The following is a 22320-nucleotide window of genomic DNA, read 5'->3' on the forward strand; positions in this document are numbered from 1 at the left end:
TGAAGTAAGTATTGAACGAACTTCCAGTAGAAGTGGTAGAGGCAGGTTCAATATTATCACTTAAAGAAAAATTGGATAGGTATATGGACAGGAAAGGAATGGAGGGTCATGGGCTGAGTGCAGGTCGGTGGGATTAGGTGAGAGTAGCCTTTGGCACGGACTAGAAGGGGCGAGATGGCCTGTTTCCATGCTGTAATTGTTATATGGTTATATAAGTAAGTCAATAGCATCATAGCATTTTAAGTAACGTTTGGATATTAAACACACAGCGCATATTTTCCTCATATGAACATATAAAATCATTGCAACACACCAATATCGCTGAATCAGTGGGAGCCCTGGGCTGAATACTTGTTCCCTGCAATAAGCCGGTCCTATCGAGGGGTGATGGGAGACGGCGATACTCGAAGGGGGTATATCCAGTCTATTCCGCCATTTAATTTTCGTTGCATTCATTGCAGAAAACCCTGCTTTGCAGAAATATGTTGGAAATGGAAGCAACATTTTCAGTGCTTTCGTGGCTATCTCAGGATATTTAGCCTTGATTTTGATCCAGAATGCCAGCAGAGATGTTATGTCAAACATACTTTTCAGCCCGCCGTCACTTGCAAGCTTGAGGAGTTGATCTCCTTCCCGCGCTGACATGGATGATGCGCGGGTAATGACCTCGCATGCGTAATGGCTCAACAGAGGCCGTGACAGGGAATGAGGAAAGGTGCAGCTGACTCCTATCGCCAAATCATATTGTTTCCTCGCGCCCAGTAGCACATGCTTTGCGGCCCCGTGGTTGGGGACCGCTGTTCTAAAGGGAGGATAAAGCAACTATGGCTGACAAGGGAACAATAAAAAGCAGAACAAAAGCAAAAGAGAGGGCATATAATACAACAAAAAATAGTAGGAAATTAGAGGATTGGGAAGCTTTTAATAACCAACAGAAGGCAACTTAAAAAAAATAAGGAGAGATAAGATGAAATATGAAGGTAATCTGGCTAAAAATATCAAAGAGGATACCAAGTGTTTTACTCAGATATATAAAGAGTAAAAGAGAGGCGAGAATGGATAGTGAGCTGCTGGAAAATGACGCTAGAGAGGTACTAATAAGGGACAAAGAAGTGTTGGACAAAATTGATATGTATTTTGCATCGTTCTTCACTGTGGAATACACTACCAGTACGCCTGGAATTCGAGTGTATCAGGTGGCAAAAGTGAGTGCAGTTGCTATTACTAAGGAGATTGTGCTTGGGAAACTGAAAGGGCTGAAGTTAGATAAGTCATCTGGATCAAATGGACTGCATCCTAGGGTTCTGAATAAGGTAGCTGAAGAGATTGTGGAGGCATTACTAATGATCTTTCAAGAATCACTGGATTCTGGAATGGTTCAGGAGGAATGGAAAATTGCAAGTGTCACTCCCAGACATCCCACCCTGCAAAAACTCATTTCAGGGAGGTAGCCTCACCATTTCAGGGAGGTAGCACCCCGGCTCCTGCAACCCCATATTCCACCTCCCCCCCCCCGCACCCCGTTGACCTCCAAGGGTGTATGTAATACTTTGTTTAGTGATTTTTGTCTAATCTGTAAACCAAGTTGGGTATATGCAGCAAATGTGACATTAAAATATGTACTTATATCATATATTGACAATATTCTTGTGGACTGGCCGACCCGGGGGGGGGGGGGAGGGCGTTAAACGCGACCAGAATATAGGTGATAAGTCACTTGTAAGTGGCTAATACACTCAATTTCGTTTCTAGAGGGGCTTTTCTAACAAATTTAATACTAAACACACAGCACATATTTTCTTTGCACAAATGCAGTGATAAGTTAATTAGAACAGTGGTCCCAAACCTCCGGGCCGTGAAGAATACAGCAGTAGCCAGAACGCACCCAGCACATCTTTAAGAAAAAAGCCAAAATAAACAAGCTAATTGATTAGGTGCCACCCAGCACATAAGTGTCGGCCCAGATCAGAGACGACATAATCGGCAATCGCCGATGTAAAGTGAAGTAAAGTAAAGATGCCAAATGTAAAGTGTTGTACTTGGTGGGTCAAATGTAAAGAGATGGTACACTGTTAAGGGCTTAACAGTGTTGATGAACAGAGGGATCTTGGGGATCCAAGCACATAGCTGCCTGAAAGTGACTAAACAGGTTGATAGAGTGGTTAAGAAGGCATATGGTATGCTTGCCTTTATTAGTCTAGGCATTGATTTAAAAGTCAAGAAGTCATGTTGCAACATTATATAACTCTAGTTAGGCTATATCTATAGTATAGCTGCTTGCCTCATTATAGGAAGGATGTCGAGGATTTGAAAAGGGTGCGGAAGAGATTTACAAAATGCTGTCTGGATTAGAGAACATGCTAATTTGAGAGTTTGGATAAACTTAGGTTGTTTTCTCTGGAGTGGCAAAGGCTGAGGGGAGATCTTATTGAGGTTTATAAGATTATGAAAGGCATAGATACAGTAGACAGACAATATCTAATACCAGAAGGCATGTATTTAAGGTGACGGGGTAAGTACAAAGAAGACATGAGGGGCAATTTTTTTTTCTTAAAACACAGGAGTGGTGGGTGTGTGGTAGTGGCTGCCTGGGGTAGTGGTAGAGGAAGAAACATTGGGGACTTTAAATAGATGTTTAGATAAGCACATGAATGTGAGGGAAATAGAATGATATGGACATTGTGTAGGCAGATCAGTGTTGGCCATTTGATGACTAATTTAATGGGTTCGGTACAATACTGTGGGCTGAAGGGCCTGTTCCTGTGCTGTACTGTTCTATGTTCTATGAGAAGAGAACGACTTAAAAATTGGGGTTCCCAATCTGGAATCCACAGGCCCTTTGGTTAATGGTATTGGTCCATGACATTAAAAAAAGGTTGGGAACTCCTGCTTAAAATGGACTTGAGGGGCAACTTCTTCAGCCAAAGGGTGGAATGAACTGCTGAAGGAAGTAGTTGAGGAGGTACAATAGCAGCATTAAAAATACCTTTGGATAAGTACAGAGATAAGATTTTTTTTCCTAGAACAAAGAAGAACGATGAAGGGTATCCTGATAGAGGTAGAGGTCCTCCCAAGCTTACAGAGAGTGCTTAATACTTTAAAACATTTTTTCTAATTTTTCCAAACACAAGGACAATCTGCTCGCCAATATTCTTGCTTGTGCAGCAAGGGATCTCACTGAAACCTTTCGAATGTTGAAAGACCTAGACAGAGTAGATATAGAAAGTAGATATGTTTCTCATGGTGGGAGAGTCTAGGATAAGACAGCACAGCCTCAGGATAGAGGGGCGCCCTCTCAAAACAGATGCAGAGAAATTTCTTTAGCCGAAGGGTGATGAACTTGTGGAACTTGTTGCCACGTGCAGCTGTGGAGGCCAGGTTGTTGGGTGTATTTAAGGCAGAGATTGACAGATTCTTTATTGGACATGGCAACAAAAGTTACGGAGGAAGACTGGGAACTGGGGTTGAGGAGGAGAAGGAAAAAGGATCAGTCATGATTGAATGGTGGAGTACACTCGATGGGCCAGAAGGCCTAATTCTGCTCCTATTTCTTATGGTCTTATGATATCGCATGGACTGAATGGAATTTGTTGAAGTCTGGCTTCTGTGGTGGTGGGAATGTCAGAAGAATGCCAAGGTAGATGATCCATTAGTCTTTCTTAGCTGAATATTGTTTTCGAACACTTCAATGACAGGCACAACATGTGAATGCTAGACGAGTGTCTTTGCTTTTAATTAGCTGTTTAATTTTTCCAGTATTATTCATAGCTAGATATGGCTGAAAGACAGAACTTTGTTTTGATTTTTTGGCCAGGTGATTGCTTAGCTGTCCATTATATGTTGTTTATGCATTTCAATACACTTATAATCCTACGTCAGAGCTTCACCCAGAATAGCATCTTATTTTTAGGTACTTCAGCTTCCTTTATTTTCATCATCCGGGCAGATTAGCTATAATTAATAGGCAGTTACTTTCCTGTCTTGTAAGAATGGCACCAAATATGTCACCTGCATGACTTCGGTCTCTAGCCTTTCCATCGATACATTTGTTTCCCCTACCTCTCCAACTCTCGACGACTTAAAATATACTGTTTTTCCTTTTTGTTAGTTCAATGAAAGGTCAATTATTTGAATGGTTAATTCTTTTTCTCTCCACATAGGGATATGGACCTGTTGACTATCCTCAAACACTTAATTTTAATTCATTTTTAGGCTCGCTTGGTACTGCTCCCAGTGTAGCCTTTCAAACTTCAATGAATCTGAATGAATCCCTTATTTGACTGTAAAATGAATATAAAGTTACAGATTACAATGTTATATCGAATAAACTCTTCTCAGGCTTCCAGCTGGGTACATGAAGATAGCAGAGTTTGTCATTGAAGCATCAGTTATAATCAATACCTATACCTGGCTGGAAACCCAAGGAGGGTTTATTCATCATATACGCTGGGAGAGCACTATATCCTTTTTTAACAATAGTATATACTTTTGCTGTTGTTATCCACAGGTTAAAATACTGGATCTGTTCTTATTATTGTCACTTCCACTTAAAATTTTCATTCAATTTCATTAAGATTCCAAATTATAAAATGATCAAATTTCTAACATTCATTTAGCAACATCCAGTTGTGCTCTCATTTACGGTGATGAAATGCTTTGAGAGATTGGTCATGGCTAGAATCAACACCTGACTCAGGAAGGACCCAGACCCACTGCATTTTGCCTATTGCCATGAGAGGTCTACCACAGATATGATCTCAATGGCTCTCCATTCAGCCTCAGATCATCTGAACAATGCAAATAACCACGTCAGGATCCTGTTTATTGACCGTAGCCCAGCATTTAGTTATTAAACCATCTGCCAAAAGAAAGAGATATTGCCAGTTCACTCGACAAAGACTCTCATACTTTTGTACATCTCATTTCAATTCCCCTCACTTGCCTATCTCCAAAGAAACAACACCAGCTTTCCATAATTGTACTTTTCCAGCTTGAAAACAGCCTTTCAAATCTCCTGTTTTTTTTCCTTTACTCAAACATATCAATCCTGTAGTGGCAACCAGAACTGTAAACCACATTGTAGATATGGTACAATTAGTATTTTAAGCAGCAAAAACATGATTTTTTTGCTCTAATATTCTTTGCCTTGACTGACGAAGGTTAACATCCCACATTTTCTTATCCACTCTATCAGCCACTCCTTCCATCTTCAGGGGTCTGTGTACATGAATTCAAATTCCCTCTTTCTCTAGAAGTCTTAGTATTCTACAAACTATCATGTATCTCTTGTCATGTCTATGCTCCCCAATTGCATTAACCTGGACTCCTCCAGACTGAGCAAAATGACAAACTGCTAGATGAATTCAGTGGGTCAAGTGGCATCTTTTCTTCCAGCAGTTTATTTTTCCTTCCAAGTTTCAGCATCTGTAGTTATACGTGCCTCCACTTTTCCAGATCGAATACAATTTGCCTTTCTGTGCTATTTCAATCATCCCATTGTTATTTCAAGAGTTAGTTGAGAAGGTATAATACCTTTAATTCAGCCTCTAATTGTTAAAGCATGTGTGTAAATGTACTATTCATCAAATATTGTTAACTGAATGCTATGCAAGGCCATATGAAGTTAATGTTTCTGTGTATTCAAATCAAATTCTGAAAATAGAAATTAAGTTCTAATTTACTCTGAGGCAACTGGAATCCTGCTCTCTGGTTCTAGGTGTGCTTAATTATGTATGAAACCTGAACAAGACTATAACTCCCTTGGAAAAATTAGGATTAACAAGTTCATGAAGCAAATGAGAAATATTTGTTCCAGTAAAATGCCAATTTAAGAACTGCACTTTTACCTCATCATCATCTGCATCATATTGAACATAGTGCTGTTCAAGTAGCTCTCTTTGATGTCGTTCTTGTTCTAGAGTTTGACTGATGAGTTGAGCAACTTCACTGCTCTGTCCCGGTTTCTCCCGGCCAATTAGAAACCTACAGAACATATGATTTTCTGTTCAATTTCAAACCACTGTTCATTTGTCATTATCAGTGACAATACTATAATCAAGTAACTTAAGAAGAAATGTTTTTCCTCCAAGTTATTATACTACTTTACATATCATATTTGAACTGCTTGAAATTCATCAATGCCAAATTAATATTATCGGAGATTGAATGCTCATCACTCCAAGTTGTCTTGATTTTGGCCTAAACATGAAATATTCCAAGTCAAAATATATTTTAGCTTAGAGATGCAGTGCAACAGGATATCATAATGGCTAAATGAAACATTCCTTACCTAACTTTGCCTTTAGTTGTTCGCAGAACAGTAGCAGCAAAGCTTTGGGTAACTCCAACCAAGCTGATTCCATCCACTTCCACAATTTGATCATTGACCTGGATCCTGTATAAGAGAAAAATGAACAAGAATTTTTAAATAATTATATATTACTGAGCACAGTGAATGAAGGTAAAATACTAAATTTGATTTCAGTGGTTTGGATTACGTTATTACATAACATAAACTCCTAAATGAAAGGAGTTCCCAGTTTCCCTTAAATCCAAATAACCATCTTATTAATATTTCTAAAATCCAATTCTTGATGGATTGTATTAGATGCATTGGAAGGCAAATGATAGAGAAATGCTGAAACCTAATTATTTGGGGACAAAGTGTTTCAGGCAGCATATGGGAATACGAGGAAAAAGTCAGGGATTTGCTCACCTTCCTTGGTAGTTCAGAATTCAAATTTTGAAAAGTACATATATTTACGTCTCAAAAAAAAAGACAGAAATGCTTGAAAACAAAAGGAAGTTGTCCCATTTCTCTCCGTAAGGACTTAGTAGCCAAAAAGTACAAGGGAAGTACCTGACAAGGTGGTGTCAAAGAATTTCTGAAGATGCCAGAGGTAGAAAATCTGATTCAGAGGGCATATAGTATAGCTACTTTTATTAGCTGGGCACAAAATACAACAGCACAAAGATTATGGTACAACTATACAATACATTACTGTGTATAGTTTCAGTGATTATGGAAGCAATACAATTGCAGAAAAGCAATTTACCAGAATATTGCCTGACCTGAACAGTTTTAGATATGAGCAGAGACTGGAGAGGCTAGGCTTGTTTTCTTTGAAAGAAACTGCAGGATGACCCAAATGATTCATCCAAATTTATGAGAGATATGCAAGTGAGAACCTATTACCCTTAGCAGAAATTTCTATTGCCGGGGACAATACTGTATATGTAAGGTAAAGGTAGGAGATATAAGCAGGGATTGGGAAGAAAATCTGGAGCATTTTGCCTGATGGGATGGTGGAAGCAGATTTAAATGAGACCTTTCACAGCACATGGAAGTATGCATTCATGATAGAAGGAATGGATATTTAGGGTGATTGATGGGACACCAATCAAGTGAACTGCTTTGTACTGGATGGTGTCTTGCTTCTTAAGAATTGTTGGTGTTGCACTCAAAGAAAGTGTAAAGCATGCCATCAGGCTCCTGAGTTACACCTTATAGATGGTGAAGAGGTTTTAGGATATGAGGTGAGTCACTCATAAAAGAACACCATCTTTAAAATGCAGGTTTCCCTTCACGATACACCCGGTCTAATTCCTTGAACACCCTATGCAACTGATGACGTTTTAAGGATATTGGGGGATGTAAGAAATGATTCTTGGACTCTTGTAAATAACGGGTTAAAATTAAGTGCCAGCTTTTGTGTGTTCTGTTTTGTGAAAGTGTGCAGAGTCTGCCCTTGGCTAAGGAATCTGCCTTCAGCTTGTTTAGATTAACGACTCACAGCTATTCCTTTGGGAACAACATGGGGGCTGAATTCAGACAGGTTGCATACATCATGCCTTACGATTTCACATCACTGATCTAAGTTCCCTCGTTTGTATAGAGAGAACACACTGATAAGGCAAGAATCTGTAATTAAAACCTTGATTTAGTGGACTCTCTTATCTAAGTAATTAAGTTTTGCTCCAACTGACTCGTCGGGAATATCTGTTGAAACTGAGTGCTCTTTGTCTCTTCAGTTCTATAAATTGCCATGGTTCTGAGTGTTACTCAGAAGCTCATCATGAGCCGCCAGAGAGAGAGAGAGAAATTCTGTCTCTTTGATGTTCGGCTCCGAGCTTCTCGCCGGCTGAGCTCAAACAAATAAACTGGTGAAAAGGTTAAAGTAAAGAACTGTGTGGTGTGATTATGGGTCCAGCGAATTTAAGTTTACACAACAACACTCTGGATATCCCTTCACCAGAAGGACTATATCAGTTTAAGGTGGCAGCTCATCAACACCACTAATGGACAAATGGGAATGGGCAAAAAATTCTGGTCTTTCCGGCAATATGAAGATCCCTAAAATGAATATTTTTTTAGAAAATGAATAAAGATCCCAGAAAATCAACATGACAAATTGTATCAATACCAGGTTCCATACTACCATTGACAAATCAACTTCTGCCAATTCTTAGTCAAGCTGCTTGTCAAATTTCTACTACACTTCCTCTCACAAAGGCTGCAGCCAAGCTGGTATAGGCCTGCTTCCTAGCTATGGAGATGCAATATGCAAAAGAGAATCTCAAGTAGCTTTGAGTCTGCTGAATAGTCTATGTGACATCGAGCTGCATTACAATGTCAGGTTCAGCAACAATTGCTGGCTAGCCAGCAGGCAGAAACAGCAAGTGCACAGGTAAAATGGCCACAATGAGAATGCAGATGTCACCATTCTGAATGAGAACAAAGAGGTATTCTGTTTCACCACATCTTTGCCCAAGTAAGCACATTAGCAACCCAAATAATCCGATGAAGGACAGATTGCTGGAATATTATTACATCTTTGGCCATGATATCTGGAACCAGAAAGGACACAATTTGACCAGCCGAATAGTGAACTGCAGGACAAGATATTTAGTAGCTTTTTCCTATGCCGTAATGGATACATAGTCCTTCCGAATACATATTCATATTAAATGGAGCATTGTCAGTATACCGGAGAACCTACAAGTATCTCATGTGCACGTGCCTGGCAATTGGTCTGTTGACTGCCCCCATGGATTCCTTACCTCAATCCCCTGCATTGGAATCAGTGTGCTAACAATCTCTGAGAACTAAACTGAGTTACCTTTCCCACTAACATAAGTAACAGGGGCAGGAGCAGGTCATCTAATCACTTCCACTGCCTCTTCCGTACATCAAAATCACGATGGATCTTCTATCGTGGTCATTTTCTAGCACTATTTTCATATACCATAATATGATTCCCTTAAATGTCCAGAAATTTATTTATCTGTTTCTGTATCTGATTCTTATCAGACTTCCAGGGTATACAAATCCAAAACTTCACCATCCTTTGGCTGAAAAACAAATTTCACCACCTTAGTTCTAAAGGGCTTACCATGTAATCTAAGCTGTGAACCCAGACCTTAACTGGACAGTCATGAGAAAATATCCTTCCTTCTTCCAGTTTATCAAACCTTCAGGATGTTCTGTTTCAATGAGATCTTCTCTCATTCTTCTTAGAATTCTTAAGTATACAATCCATTCAGTCTCTCCTCACCTACCATGCCCAACATCACACTCTCCTGCAATAGGAAATTTATTCTCTTCTAGGCAAGGAAACCCAAACTACAAAAAACACTCAACGTGCAGTCTCAACAATGCCTTATGCAACTGCAATAATATTTAAACCTTGGTACTGTAATGAAATCCTCTCACAATGCAAGTTAACATACCATTTTCCATTCTAAGCACTTGCCCACCATACTTGTGTATGTGCACATCTGAGTCCTTTTCAACATCAACAATAAGCAATTTCTCACCAGTTAACAAATTCTTTTTCTGAATACCAGTCCAGATATTGCATATTTTAATATCATATTCCATCTGCCACATCCTTACCCAATCATGCAGCTTGTACATATGCTCTTGAAGCATCTTAATATTCTCCATGTTCACATTCACACCAAGTTTAGTATTATTAGGATCACTTGGTTACAGTCATATAGCACATCAGCCACAGTGTTGATACACTCAGTGGCCACTTTATTAGGTACAGAAGCTACCTAATAAAGTGGCCACTGAGTATGCTCGTGGTCTTCTGCTGCTACAGCCCATCCACTTCAAGGTTCCACGTTTTGTGCATTCAGAGTTGTTCTCTGCATAATACTGTTGTAAGGTGTAGTTTTTTGAGTTACTGTTGACTTCCTGTCCTGCTTAAACTAGTCTGGCCATTCTCTTCTGACCTCTCTCATTAACAAGGCACTTTCACCTACAGAACTGCCGTTCACCGGATGTCTTCTGTTTTTTTGAACCATCCTCTGCTAACTGTAGAGACTGCTGTACTTGAAAATCCCAGGTGATCAGCAGTTTCCAAGGTACTCAAAGTACCCCATCTGGCACGAACAATCATTCCACTGTCAAAGTCACTTAGATCATGTTTCTTCCTAATTTTGATGTTCAGTCTGAAGAACAACTGAACCACTTGACCTTGCCTTTATGCATTGAGTTGCTGCCACATGATCCGCTGATGAGATATTTGCATTAATGAGTAAGTGCACAGGTAGACCTAATAAAATGGTCATTGAGTGTCATTTGTGAATAGCAGGGGTGCAAGCACCAATTCTGTAATATTCCACCAGTCACACTTACCAACCTGAAAGCTATTTATTTCCAGTCTATACTTAGTCCATAAACCAATTCTCAATTCATACTGATGCCTCATACCATGCAGATGATGGTGCTTAACTATCCTCTATTGTATGTTGAACTGGTGGCCACAGCTGTGACATTGAGCAATAGGGTAGCATCCATTCCATTGTAAGTAAAAGACTGAGATAAGGGAGAAGTGGAATGCAAGTAATATTACTATTACCCTTAATTGCCTGCACAGCTGCTGGCAATGGACTCAACTGCAGCCATTCAAGTGATCATCAGCACACTCTCTCCTTGGCTATATGGTTGATGTACAAGTTATTCCCACCACCAGAATTTCTCAACTGCTAGTGTCTGGTCAACCAGTAATATGAGAAAGGAGAAAAACAAGGGTATTATTATTGTGACAGGGGAGTCAAATAAAAAGTGTTTTCTTAAGCCATATAGGTAGAGAAAATGCAAGTGATTGTGGAAAAATTAAGTGGAAAGCAATTATGATGATTAAATATGAACACACCGTTATACTCCAAGATGTCTTCAGTGCCGCTGGCTATGAGCTACTCTGCAGCCACTTTAATAATGGCTAGCACCAACCACCCCAGTTCCTTGTCAATAAGCATCAAAGTTGCTGGTGAACACAGCAGGCCAGGCAGCATCTCTAGGAAGAGGTACAGTTGACGTTTCGGGCCGAGACCCTTCGTCAGGATTAACTGAAGGAAGAGCTAGTAAGGGATTTGAAAGTGGGAGGGGGAGGGGGAGGGGGAGGGGGAGGGGGAGGGGGAGGGGGAGGGGGAGATCCAAAATGATAGGAGAAGACAGGAGGGGGAGGGATGGAGCCAAGAGCTGGACAGGTGATTGGCAAAAGGGATATGAGAGGATCATGGGACAAGAGGCCCAGGGACAAGGAAAAGGGGGAGGGGGGAAACCCCCAGAGGATGGGCAAGGGGTATAGTCAGAGGGACAGAGGGAGAAGAAGGAGGGAGAGAGAGAGAGAGAGAGAGAGAGAGAGAGAAAGAATGTGTGTATATAAATAAATAATGGATGGGGTACGAGGGGGAGGTGGGGCATTAGCGGAAGTTAGAGAAGTCAATGTTCATGCCATCAGGTTGGAGGCTACCCTACGGAATATAAGGTGTTGTTCCTCCAACCTGAGTGTGGCTTCATCTTTACAGTAGAGGAGGCCGTGGATAGACATATCAGAATGGGAATGAGATGTGGAATTAAAATGTGTGGCCATTGGGAGATCCTGCTTTCTCTGGCGGAAGGAGTGTAGGTGTCCTGCTTTCTCTGGCGGACAACTTCTAACTTCTCTAACTTCCGCTCATGCCCCACCTCCCCCTCGTACCCCATCCGTTATTTATTTATTTATATACACACATTCTTTCTCTCTCTCTCCCTTTTGTCCCTCTGACTATACCTGGGTTTCCCCCCCTCCCCCTTTTCCTTCTCCCTGGGCCTCCAGTCCCATGATTCTCTCATATCCCTTTTGCCAATCACCTGTCCAGCTCTTGGCTCCATCCCTCCCCCTCCTGTCTTTTCCTATCATTTCCGATCTCCCCCTCCCCCTCTCAAATCTCTTACTAGCTCTTCCTTCAGTTAGTCCTGACGAAGGGTCTCAGCCCAAAACGTCGACTGTAACTCTTCCTAGAGGTGCTGCCTGGCCTGCTGCATTCACCAGCAACTTTGATGTGTGTTGCTTGAATTTCCAGCATCTGCAGAATTCCTCGTCCTTGCCAATAAGCCCATTCAAAAGCCTGCAACTCATGGCAATAATTACATGATAACTTCGCCCAGAGTTTGTTGGTTAATTATTTTGTCATGTTACATGATGTGGTCTTCACGTACATTAGCCAGTAGTATATCTTTCTCAGTGTTCTTAATAAGGTTGTTTAATTAGCATGGACCCAAGTTATATAAGGATGTGGTGGGGTGTATGAACATTAAGTTGAAATTACCATAAGATATAGGGGCAGTACTAGGCCACTCGGCCCATCGAATCTGCTCCGATATTTCATCATGGCTAATCCATTATTCCTCTCAGCCCCAAACTCCAGTCAAGAAACTATCAACCTCTTGTAAATATTCATAAAAACTTAGCTTCCACAGCTGCCTGTGGCAACAAATCCCACAGATTCGCCACTCTCTAGCTAAAGAAACTCTTCTACATACTCCCCTCTATTCTGAGGCTGTGTCCTTTGGTCCTAGATTCTCCCACAAGAGCAAACATCCTCTCCACATCCACTCTATCAATTCTAGTGAATACAGGCCCAGAGCCATCAAATGCACTTCATATGACAAGCTGTTCAATCCTGGAATCGTTTCTGTGAACGTCCTTTGAACCCTCTCCAGCATCAGCACATCCTTTCTAAGATAAGAGACCCAAAACTGCTCACATTATTGCAAGTGAGGCCTCACCAGTGCTTTATAAAGTCTGAATATTACATCCTTGCTTTTATATTCTAGTCCTCTTGAAATGAATGCTAACATCACATTTGCCTTTCTCACCGCAGACTCAATTTGCAAATTAACCTAATGGTTGGGGGTGGGGAGGGGACAAAGAAATTGTTAGATTGTTAAATAGACAGGCGGGATCATTGACAATGCTAAAGGCCCTGTGTATACAGCACTCTTGGTGGGTGGAAGAGAGACCCAATAATCCTTTCAGCATCCCTTGCAATCCCTCATAGGTAGGGACTTACGGTCAGATGCCTTGCCATTTTGGTATCAGACAGTGATCAGGACAGTCTTGATGGTACTCCTGTAAAAACTGGTTAAAATGGAGGTAGGGTCTTACTCGTCTCAATCTCCTCAGGAAATGCTGTGCTTTCTTGACCAAAAAGGTAGTATTGAGGGACCAGATGAGATCATCCATTATGTGCACTCCCAGAAACTTGGTGCTAACTCTCCCCTTGGAGGAACTGTGTATGTGCAGTGAGGAGTGGTCAGCCTGCACCTTCCTAAGGTCTACAATCATCTCTTTAGGTTTTATTCACATTAAGACTCAGGTTGTTGAGCTCGCATCATTCCATCAGCTGATCTACCTCCTCTTTGTACACCGTCTCGTCATCATTGCTGAGGAGGTCAACCACTATTGTGTCAGTTGTGAACCTGATGACTCGGTCCAAACTGGAACCAGAAATGCAGTCAAGTGTCAGCAGTGGGCTGAGCACGCAGCTCTGGGGAGCACTAGTGCTCAGCATGCTGAAGCTACACGTGTCTGTCAAGACAGACCGACTGTGACCTTTATGTCAAGGTCCAGGATCTATTAACAGAGAGAGGTGCTGAAACCCAACAAGGACAGTTTACTCACCATCTTCTGAGGGATGATAGTATTAAATGCTGAGCTCAAGTCATTAAATAGCCTCTAGAATATGATGCACCATTTTCTAGGTGGGACAAGAAAGTGTGGACTGCAGAGGCTATGGCTTCATCAGTGGACCGAATTGAGAAATAAGTGAACTAGAAAGGTCCAAAGTAGTAGGAAGATGGGATTTAATGCAATCCTTAACCAGCTGCTCAAAGCACATCATGAATGTTAAGGTCAGGGCCACTTAATGGTATTCATTGCCCTCTTGTCCTGAATGATGGTGGCTGCATTGAAGCCTGAAGGGATTGTGGATTGTTCCAGATAGATGTTGAGGATGTCTGTAGAACAGTATTCTCAGCACCCAGCCAGGTACGTCCAAAGCCCCACAGCTTTACATGGGTTGACCCTGGCTTAGCACTTCTTCACATCAGCTGCAGCCAGGCAGAATACCTGCTCCTCGAAGGCGGGGGGGGGGGGGGGGGTGGAAAAGAAAGGCCTTCACTGACACATCATTCCATGCATTAAACAGTGTGGACAACATTCAACCTATCAGGAACAGAAAGGTCACTGTGATTGATGCACAGTGTGGACTTGTAGTCCATTATGGTCTGAATGCCCTGCCACATGCACCTCATGTTTCTGGTGTCACAGAAGAGGCTGTATATTCTCTGTCAACAACCCTGTTTTGCCTTCCTGATAGCATAGGAAAATGCAGCTCTTTCTGAATTGGGTCTTATAGCCCAATTGCAAGGCAGCATTCCAATCTCTCAGCTGTGCCTGGACTTCTGCTGTCAGCCATGGTTTCTGATTTGCCCTCATATAGATGTGTTTAATAACCATGACATCCTCAATGTAGCTGGGCACTGACCTCACATTCATCGATGTTCACGTTAATGGTCGTAGGCAGCCACCTCCCTGAACATCTTCCACTCCGTATTTTCAAACACCTGGCCTGAAACAGCTCAGGTTCCTCAAAAACCTCAAACACCTGTTCCTCATGGCCAGGTGTTTATCTCCATTTGACACATTTAATCAGTGGTTTGACATGTTTAATCAGTGGTCAGTTTACAGGAATTAGCATAATAGATAAATGGTCAGAGAACCTAACATGGGGATGGGGAGAAGCTTTGTATGAACCAGGGTTATTGGTCTAAGCCAGGTCTAATGCATTCTTACATCTAGCAGCAAAGTCAGAATGCTTACAGAATTTAGACAGGACTATTTTTTTCAGTTAGCAAGGTTGAAGTCACCAACAATAGAGACACCATCAAGGTGTGAGTATGCAAGTCACTGATGGCGCATAGACATCACACAGCGCTTCCCGAGCATTAGCATGGGGGTGATGTATACAGCCACACTCACAATAGCAGTGAACTCTCTCAGTAAATAAAAGGGCCTGCACTTCACCATTAAGAACTCTACCATAGATGTACAGTGGGTTATCACTACTGAAATGCCCAAACACCAGTTTATATTAACAAGATACATACACCTCCACCATGGGTCTTGCCAGTGATCACAGGAATTCTGTTGGTCCGAAAAGAGATGAAACCCTCTAGCTGGATTTCCGCTTCAGGGATAGTACCCTAGAGCCACATTTTCATCAGAATGTACAGTGCCTATAGTAAGTATTCACCCCACCTTGGAAGTTTTCATGTTTTATTGTTTGACAACATTGAATCACAGTGGATTTAATTTGTTTTTTTTACACTAATTAACAGAAAAGGCTCTTTTGTGTCAAAATGAAAACAAATTTCTACAAATTGGTTTAAATTTATTTCAATTATTAAACTCAGAATAATTGATTGCATAATTAATTACACCCTTCAAGACAGCATTTGGTAGTGGTAACTTTGGCAGCAAAGGCAGAGCAGAGTAATGATGGCGCTAAACGGTGACTCCTTTGCTTACATCTTCAGAAACAGGTCTAGTTCCAGCATTAATATCTTTATTTTTCCCTTTCAGGGTTCTTTTTAAGACCCTGACCTGGAGTTACACGCTGACTTCAGTTCTTTGCGAGAATGGGACTCACTCTCAGGGTTTCATAACTGGCCATTGTTGTTCGGCACACTAAGGGCTCAGTCTAAGATTCCGGCTTGGATTTGGAAGCCTAGGGTCTCAGGGCCTGGAAATGGGCGGGTCGAGGGTCAGTGTCACAGCAGGAGACCCATGTGTCATCAGGGGAGTTGGAATATCTATGGCTGTATGCCTAGAGACCCAAGATCTTTGAGATTTTTGGGCACAGAGCTCGAAAAAAGTGATGTAACGGACTTTTAGCATCGTAAACAGGCGAGTTGTTTGTTATGTCTCCCCGTTCACTGAGAAAATGGAGACACCTCCTTCTTCCTTATTGGGGGGGAGGGGGAGGGGAGAGGGAAAGAGTGAGACACATATATACACACATATACATACACACACACACACACACACACACACAGTGGTATGTCATATACCAAGTGAAACGTGAAGTCTTTGGAATACTGCAAGTCTATGTCTTTGCTATTGCTTTACTCTCACTTGAGAGCTTGGTGGCGGGTGCCGATGCTTTTTTTTTGCCAGTGGTGGGAGAGGGGTGATTGTTGCTTGCTGCCGCTTACACGTGGGAGGGAGGGGAGCTGGCGGGGGGGTTTTTTGGGGTTCTAACATTTAACTCTCGTTCATTCTTCGGGGCACTCCTCTTATCTTAAATTGGACATTTGAATCTTTGAATTACAGCCTTGAGTTTGTGGGGATAGGTCTCTATCAACTTTGCACATCTGCACACTGCAATTTTTCTCCATTCTTATTTACAAAACCGCTCAAGCTCTGTCAGATTGCATGGGGATCGTGAGTGAACAGCCCTTTTCAAGTCCAGCTACAAATTCTCAATTCGTTTGAGGTCTCGACTCTGACTTGGCCACTCCAGGACATTGTTGTTATTACACCTTTCCCATGTAGCTTTGGCTTTATGCTTGAGGTCATTGTCTTGCTGGAAAACAAATCTTCTCTCAAGTTGCAGTTCTCTTGCAGACTGCATCAGGTTTTCCTCCAGGATTTCCCTGTATTTTGCTGTATTCATTTAACCTTCTACCTTCACAAGCCTTCCAGGACCTGCCGCAGTGAAATTCCCCACAGCATGACGCAGCCACTGCCATGTTTCACAGTAGGGATGGTGTGTTTTTGATGATATGCGGTGTTTGGCTTATGACGAACATATAGTCTAATGGCCAAAAAGCTCAATTTTGGTTTCACCAGACCAGCGAACCTTTTTCCAGCTGACTTCAGAGTCTCCAACATGCCCTCTGGCAAACTCTAGCCAAGATTTCATGTGAGATTTTTTTCCCCCAAACAGTGGCTTTTTGCCATTCTCTCATAAAGCTGCAACTGGTGAAGCGCCTGGGCAACAGTTGTTGTATGCAGTCTCCCCTATCTCAGCCAGTGAAGCTTGCAATTCCTCCAGAGTTGTCATAGGTCTCTTGGTGGTCTCCCTCACTAGGCCCCTTCTTGCATGGTAACTCAGTTTTTTTGAGGACATCCTGAGCCAGGCAGATTTACAGATGTGCCATATTCTTTCCATTCTTGATGATTGACTTAACTGTACACCAAGTATTTGCTGTATTAACTGTATTTCCACCTTTAATATCTTTATTTTTCCCTTTCAGGGTTCTTTTGAAGACCCTGACCTGGAGTTACACGCAGGCTTTGACTCTTTGCAGGAATGGGACCTGTTCTCGGGGTTCCATGACTGGCCATTATTCAACATGCCAAGGGTTTGGATTGAGAGTCTCGATCGTGTTCGGAAGCCTAAGATCTCGGGTCCGGATCAAGGGTCCGTGTCACGGCAGGAGACACGTGTGTCATCAGGCAGATCGGAAAATCTTTCGCTGTGGGCACGAAGACCCGAGGTCTTTGCAATCTTCAGACACAGAGCTTGAAAAAAGCGACGAAATGGACTTTTAACATTGTAAACCAGCGGGTTGTTGCTATGTCTCCCACTCGCTGTAAAAGTGGGGACACCTCCCTCTCCTTTGCCAGGGAGAGAGAGAACCTGTGGTTTGTCAAATGTCAGATGAAATGTGAAGCCTTTGGGGTAACTTTAATTTCTCTCTTTGCTATTCGAGTTCAAGCGTGTCTTTGCACACGCTTGAACTCGGTAACGGTGCCCTTTTCTTTTGCTGGTGGGGCAACCGGGATCGTTGCTTGCTGCCATTCATGTGCGGGAGTGGGGAACGGGGGGACTTTGGGGTTCTCACGTTTAACTGTTATTCATTTTTTGGGGCACTTCTCTGTTTTTGTGGATGTTTGCAAAGAAAAAGCATTTCAGGATGTATGTTGTACACATTTCTCTGACATTAAATTCGACCTTTGAACCTTTGAAGAGATTTTGTAGAGTTGCTTGGAGTATTCTTTTGTCTTCATGATGTAGCTTTTGCCAGGATACTGATTCAATAGCAGTTGGACCTTCCGTATACAGGTGTATTTTTACTAAAACCAATTGAATCACCTTGACTGCAGACTGGTCTCCAAAAACAGACCTCCATTTAACTAATCATGTGACTTTAAAACCAATTGGCTGCACCAGTGATGATTTGTTGTGTTATATTAAAGGGGCTGAATACTTATGCAATCAATTATTTTGTGTTTTATACTTATAATTCATTTAGATCACTTTGTAGAGATCTGTTTTCATTTGACACAAAAGAGTCTTCATCTGTTCAGCACTGTCAAAAAAGCCTAATTAAATCCACTGTGATTCAATGTTGTAAAATAATAAAACATGAAAAATTCCAAGGAGGGGTGAATATTTTTTATTGGCACTATACCTGTCCACCTCATGCTGATTCAGTCTCCAATGCAGGTAATCTAGTTTATTTTCTAGCTATCGAACATTTGAAACCAGAATCAACGTGAGAGCTTGCCTGAAGGGTTTCGTCTTTAGTCTCGCTTGAATACTAGCACGCTTTCTTCGTTTTTGCTTCCTTGAGCACCACTTCTGATAGTGCCTCCCTGGGTGACTAAGAGGCAACAATACAGTCCACCAAAAGCCCATGCTGTCCAACAACTCACTGGTGAGGTAGACTTCAAAGTAACTTTATTATCAAAGTATATATATGTCACCATATACAACCCTGAGATTCATTTTCTCAAGTGCATACTCAATAAATCCGTAAAGAAATAATAACCATAATAGAATCAATGAAAGACCACAGCAACTTGGGTGGTCAGTGTGCAAAAGAGAACAAACTGCAAATACAAAAAAAAAGAAGAAATAATAATAATAATAATAATTTGGAAGTTTGGTTGATCGCCAAGATTAGCAAAATGTTTGCAGATGTTTTAGCTCCAATCGAGAAGCCATGATCAGTGCACAGTTAAGCGTGCTATCTCCACAGAGTGCTGGAGATCGTACCTGGATCTCTTGTATCTTACTTGTTTGCCAAACTTGAATGCCCCTCATCTAGCCCTCAACAGATTGCAGATCTGATGACTCATCCAGGGTTCCTCCATGCAGAAGACTCTGAATGATTTTGTGGGGACACACTCATCTACGACTGTTTTAGTAAGTCCGTTGACAACCATGGTGTATTCATTCAGATCCACAGAACATGGCCCAGTCCAACAACTCGAAGCAATCCTGTAGCTGCTCCTTCGCCTCCCGTAACCACCTCTTTGTTGTAGTACTTGATGTTCTTAATATCCAGCAGTGTCATGTGATCATAAGAAAGAAATAAAAGATGAACAATTACATCATTAGTTGGAGCCACAGTAGCCACTGTGACTGGATCTGCCATCATCTTGTGCATATAAAATTGTGAATATTGTATCCAAATCTTTGAAATCGCAATTCTCCAGCCATCTTAGTAGTGTTTTCTTAATCCAGACTTGAACAATTTCTCTTTTCTTCTGTGAACACCTCAAGTGCAGATTCAGAAAATCAGGGTTCCCTCTTGCATGCCTGGTGTGGCATGGCTTGATAACTTACTTTTCAAAGATGTACAGTAGCTTCTAATAGGGGTGAAGCCAATTAAGAACAGCAGTAATGACTTGCGCTGCTGTCGTTAATGACAGTAATGAACAGCAATAATCATCTTCAGTTACATTCAACTGGTACCTGCCTCATCCAAAATTATACCTTGTGCAATAAACAAACATGATCAGTGTTGGCTGTTGGCTCCATACATTCATGTGATGTGCAACTGAATTTCCTATACAAGATCCAGCAGCAAAAATGGATACAGGATTCATGTACATCGTGATTTCCATGCTCATTTTCAATCACGGTCATTCTTCCCCCATCCTCGGCTCACCAATCACATACTGGCCCATCTCACTACTCCCCCCCTCCTCTTTATACTGGCCAACTTCCCTTTACACTCTCAGTCCTGAAGTAGGGTTTGAGTCTAAAATGTTCACATTTCCATCCTTACCTCCACAGATGCTGCTCAACCTGACGAGTACCTCCAGCAGATTGTTTGTTGATCTAGATTCCAGCATTTGCAATATCCCATGTCACGACACAAAGCCCAGTGTCAAGCAAGTATCAGTTTTTTTCCCACAGAACCAAAACGTTTTGGGAGGGTTCTCAAGATACCTAAATATCATGACATCTTGTGCAAAGTAGTCCTCAGAGTGCTTTGCAACAGAGTACATATCCAACTCAATTTTTGACTAAGGAGAGTTATAGCACCCCAAAGTTTGGGCATCCATTAAGAGGTATGGGGTATCAGTAGTATCAAAATTTTGCAGCTACATATCAAACGCATCCCTCATCAGTCTGGGAAATCAATAGAAACATATTAAATGGCAAGTATGGCAGTTTAGTAACCATATTATAAAGATAGAACCCAGAGTCAGTAGAATACTGAACATCAAAAGTAAAGGCAAGTTCTTCTTCATGTGCCTTGCACCTTACACGCTTGGCCGATCATGGCTCTCCACATCGAACGATCCCACGCAGCATCAATGACATCTTGCACACTTAGATCTGTTAGTTCTTTCACAGTGTCCATATTTTTTTTCTTTGCCTTCCTCTTCCATGTTTCCCAGGCGAGTTAAATATTCCCAAAACCAGAGAATCAGAACAAAACTCAAAACAAAGTTCTGCCACAAAATTAAAAAAAATAATTAAGTGGTAAAGTGTAGGTTCCATAAATATAACCACTATCAACCATGAGTGACCTGGCATATGAGAAAATAAGTATTTTCAAGTAATTTCAATCAAAGCACCAAACAGATCATCTTAGCTTACTTGCAGAGTCTCAATTTTTGCAGATATCAATGTCCAACAAACTTGATTTACATAAGCAACAATTTAAGAGACTTAGCAATGCACACAATAAAAGAAACCATATTTTCTTGTTGATAAACACCTCAGTAACTCTAAATGATGCTGTTTACTAGCAGTTAATAACAGCTAAGCAGGACAGACATGCAAACAGCGTCAATACTAAAGATTGAAGCCCAGAAGTTGAGGCCCAATGGCCAAGTCCCAGGTCTATAGTTTCACTGGGAAAGTTGGAGGTCTGATGTCTGTGAGTCCAATGGAGGCTGGAGGTGGCCTGTCCTGGAGTTGGGGGACTGTCTCTGTGAGTGGATGGGAGGGAGGAAAGAGGTTTGTATTGCTGCTGTTGTTCTGCTGAACATTGTGGGCATGCGATGTTGGCACTGGAACAAGTGGCTGCACTTGAGCATTGACCTCAACACATCCTTGGTGCTGTTTGTTTATGTGAACAGCCCATTTCACTGTATGGTTTGATGTACAAGTGATGAATAAATAAATCCAAATCTGATTTTATACGTGTCTATGAAACATTCTACAGATTAGCTAAGTATGTAAACTTTCTAATAACACTTTTTCTTACCTGCTGTCTCTCTGAGCTGCACCTCCTTCAGTAACAGTCTTCACAAAAATTCCTAGTTTTTCTAATCCTGCATCTGCACCAACTCCCATTCCTATAATACTGATGCCGAGACCATCCTCATCTATGGAGCAAGAATGACAATTAATATGGCATAGGGTCAAGCTTAAATAATACACTTTACAACATCATCAACAGCAGTTTTTTTATCTATGATAATGAATACATAGAAACATAGAAATCAGAGAAATCTACATAAAAATATTTTGCTGATTGCATAAGCAGGTAGAGAAAGTGAATATGAGCAGATTGAAGATTGTAGATTGAACTGACTCACAAACATCTCAAACCATGCCACAAAAGACATACCAACACGAATGTGGATCATGAATCAGAGAAGGAGGAATAAGGAGAGAAAGAGCAAAGGCAGCAAACAGCATAATGGCTTTTATTGTGAAAGTTAGGAGTTTAAGAATAGGCAGACTTGTGTTAATGTTGATAAGGCCACCTTGGAGTGCTGTGCATGG

General features: G+C 41.5%; 1 protein-coding gene across 3 annotated transcripts in view; it reads right to left on the reverse strand.

Annotated features, from left to right (window-relative positions):
* Positions 1-22320, reverse strand: part of ppp1r9a (protein phosphatase 1, regulatory subunit 9A) — a 234110-nt gene that overhangs the window by 128918 nt on the left and 82872 nt on the right. For all 3 annotated transcript variants that reach the window (XM_072253423.1, XM_072253421.1, XM_072253422.1), the window contains exons 3-5: positions 21797-21917; positions 6290-6394; positions 5847-5982 (exon numbers count right to left, since the gene is read on the reverse strand). In XM_072253423.1, coding sequence (XP_072109524.1) covers positions 5847-5982; positions 6290-6394; positions 21797-21917 — 362 coding nt within the window. The remainder of the gene's footprint in view (positions 1-5846; positions 5983-6289; positions 6395-21796; positions 21918-22320) is intronic.

Source organism: Mobula birostris, chromosome 3 (assembly GCF_030028105.1).
Source record: "Mobula birostris isolate sMobBir1 chromosome 3, sMobBir1.hap1, whole genome shotgun sequence".
NCBI classification, from domain to species: domain Eukaryota; kingdom Metazoa; phylum Chordata; class Chondrichthyes; order Myliobatiformes; family Myliobatidae; genus Mobula; species Mobula birostris.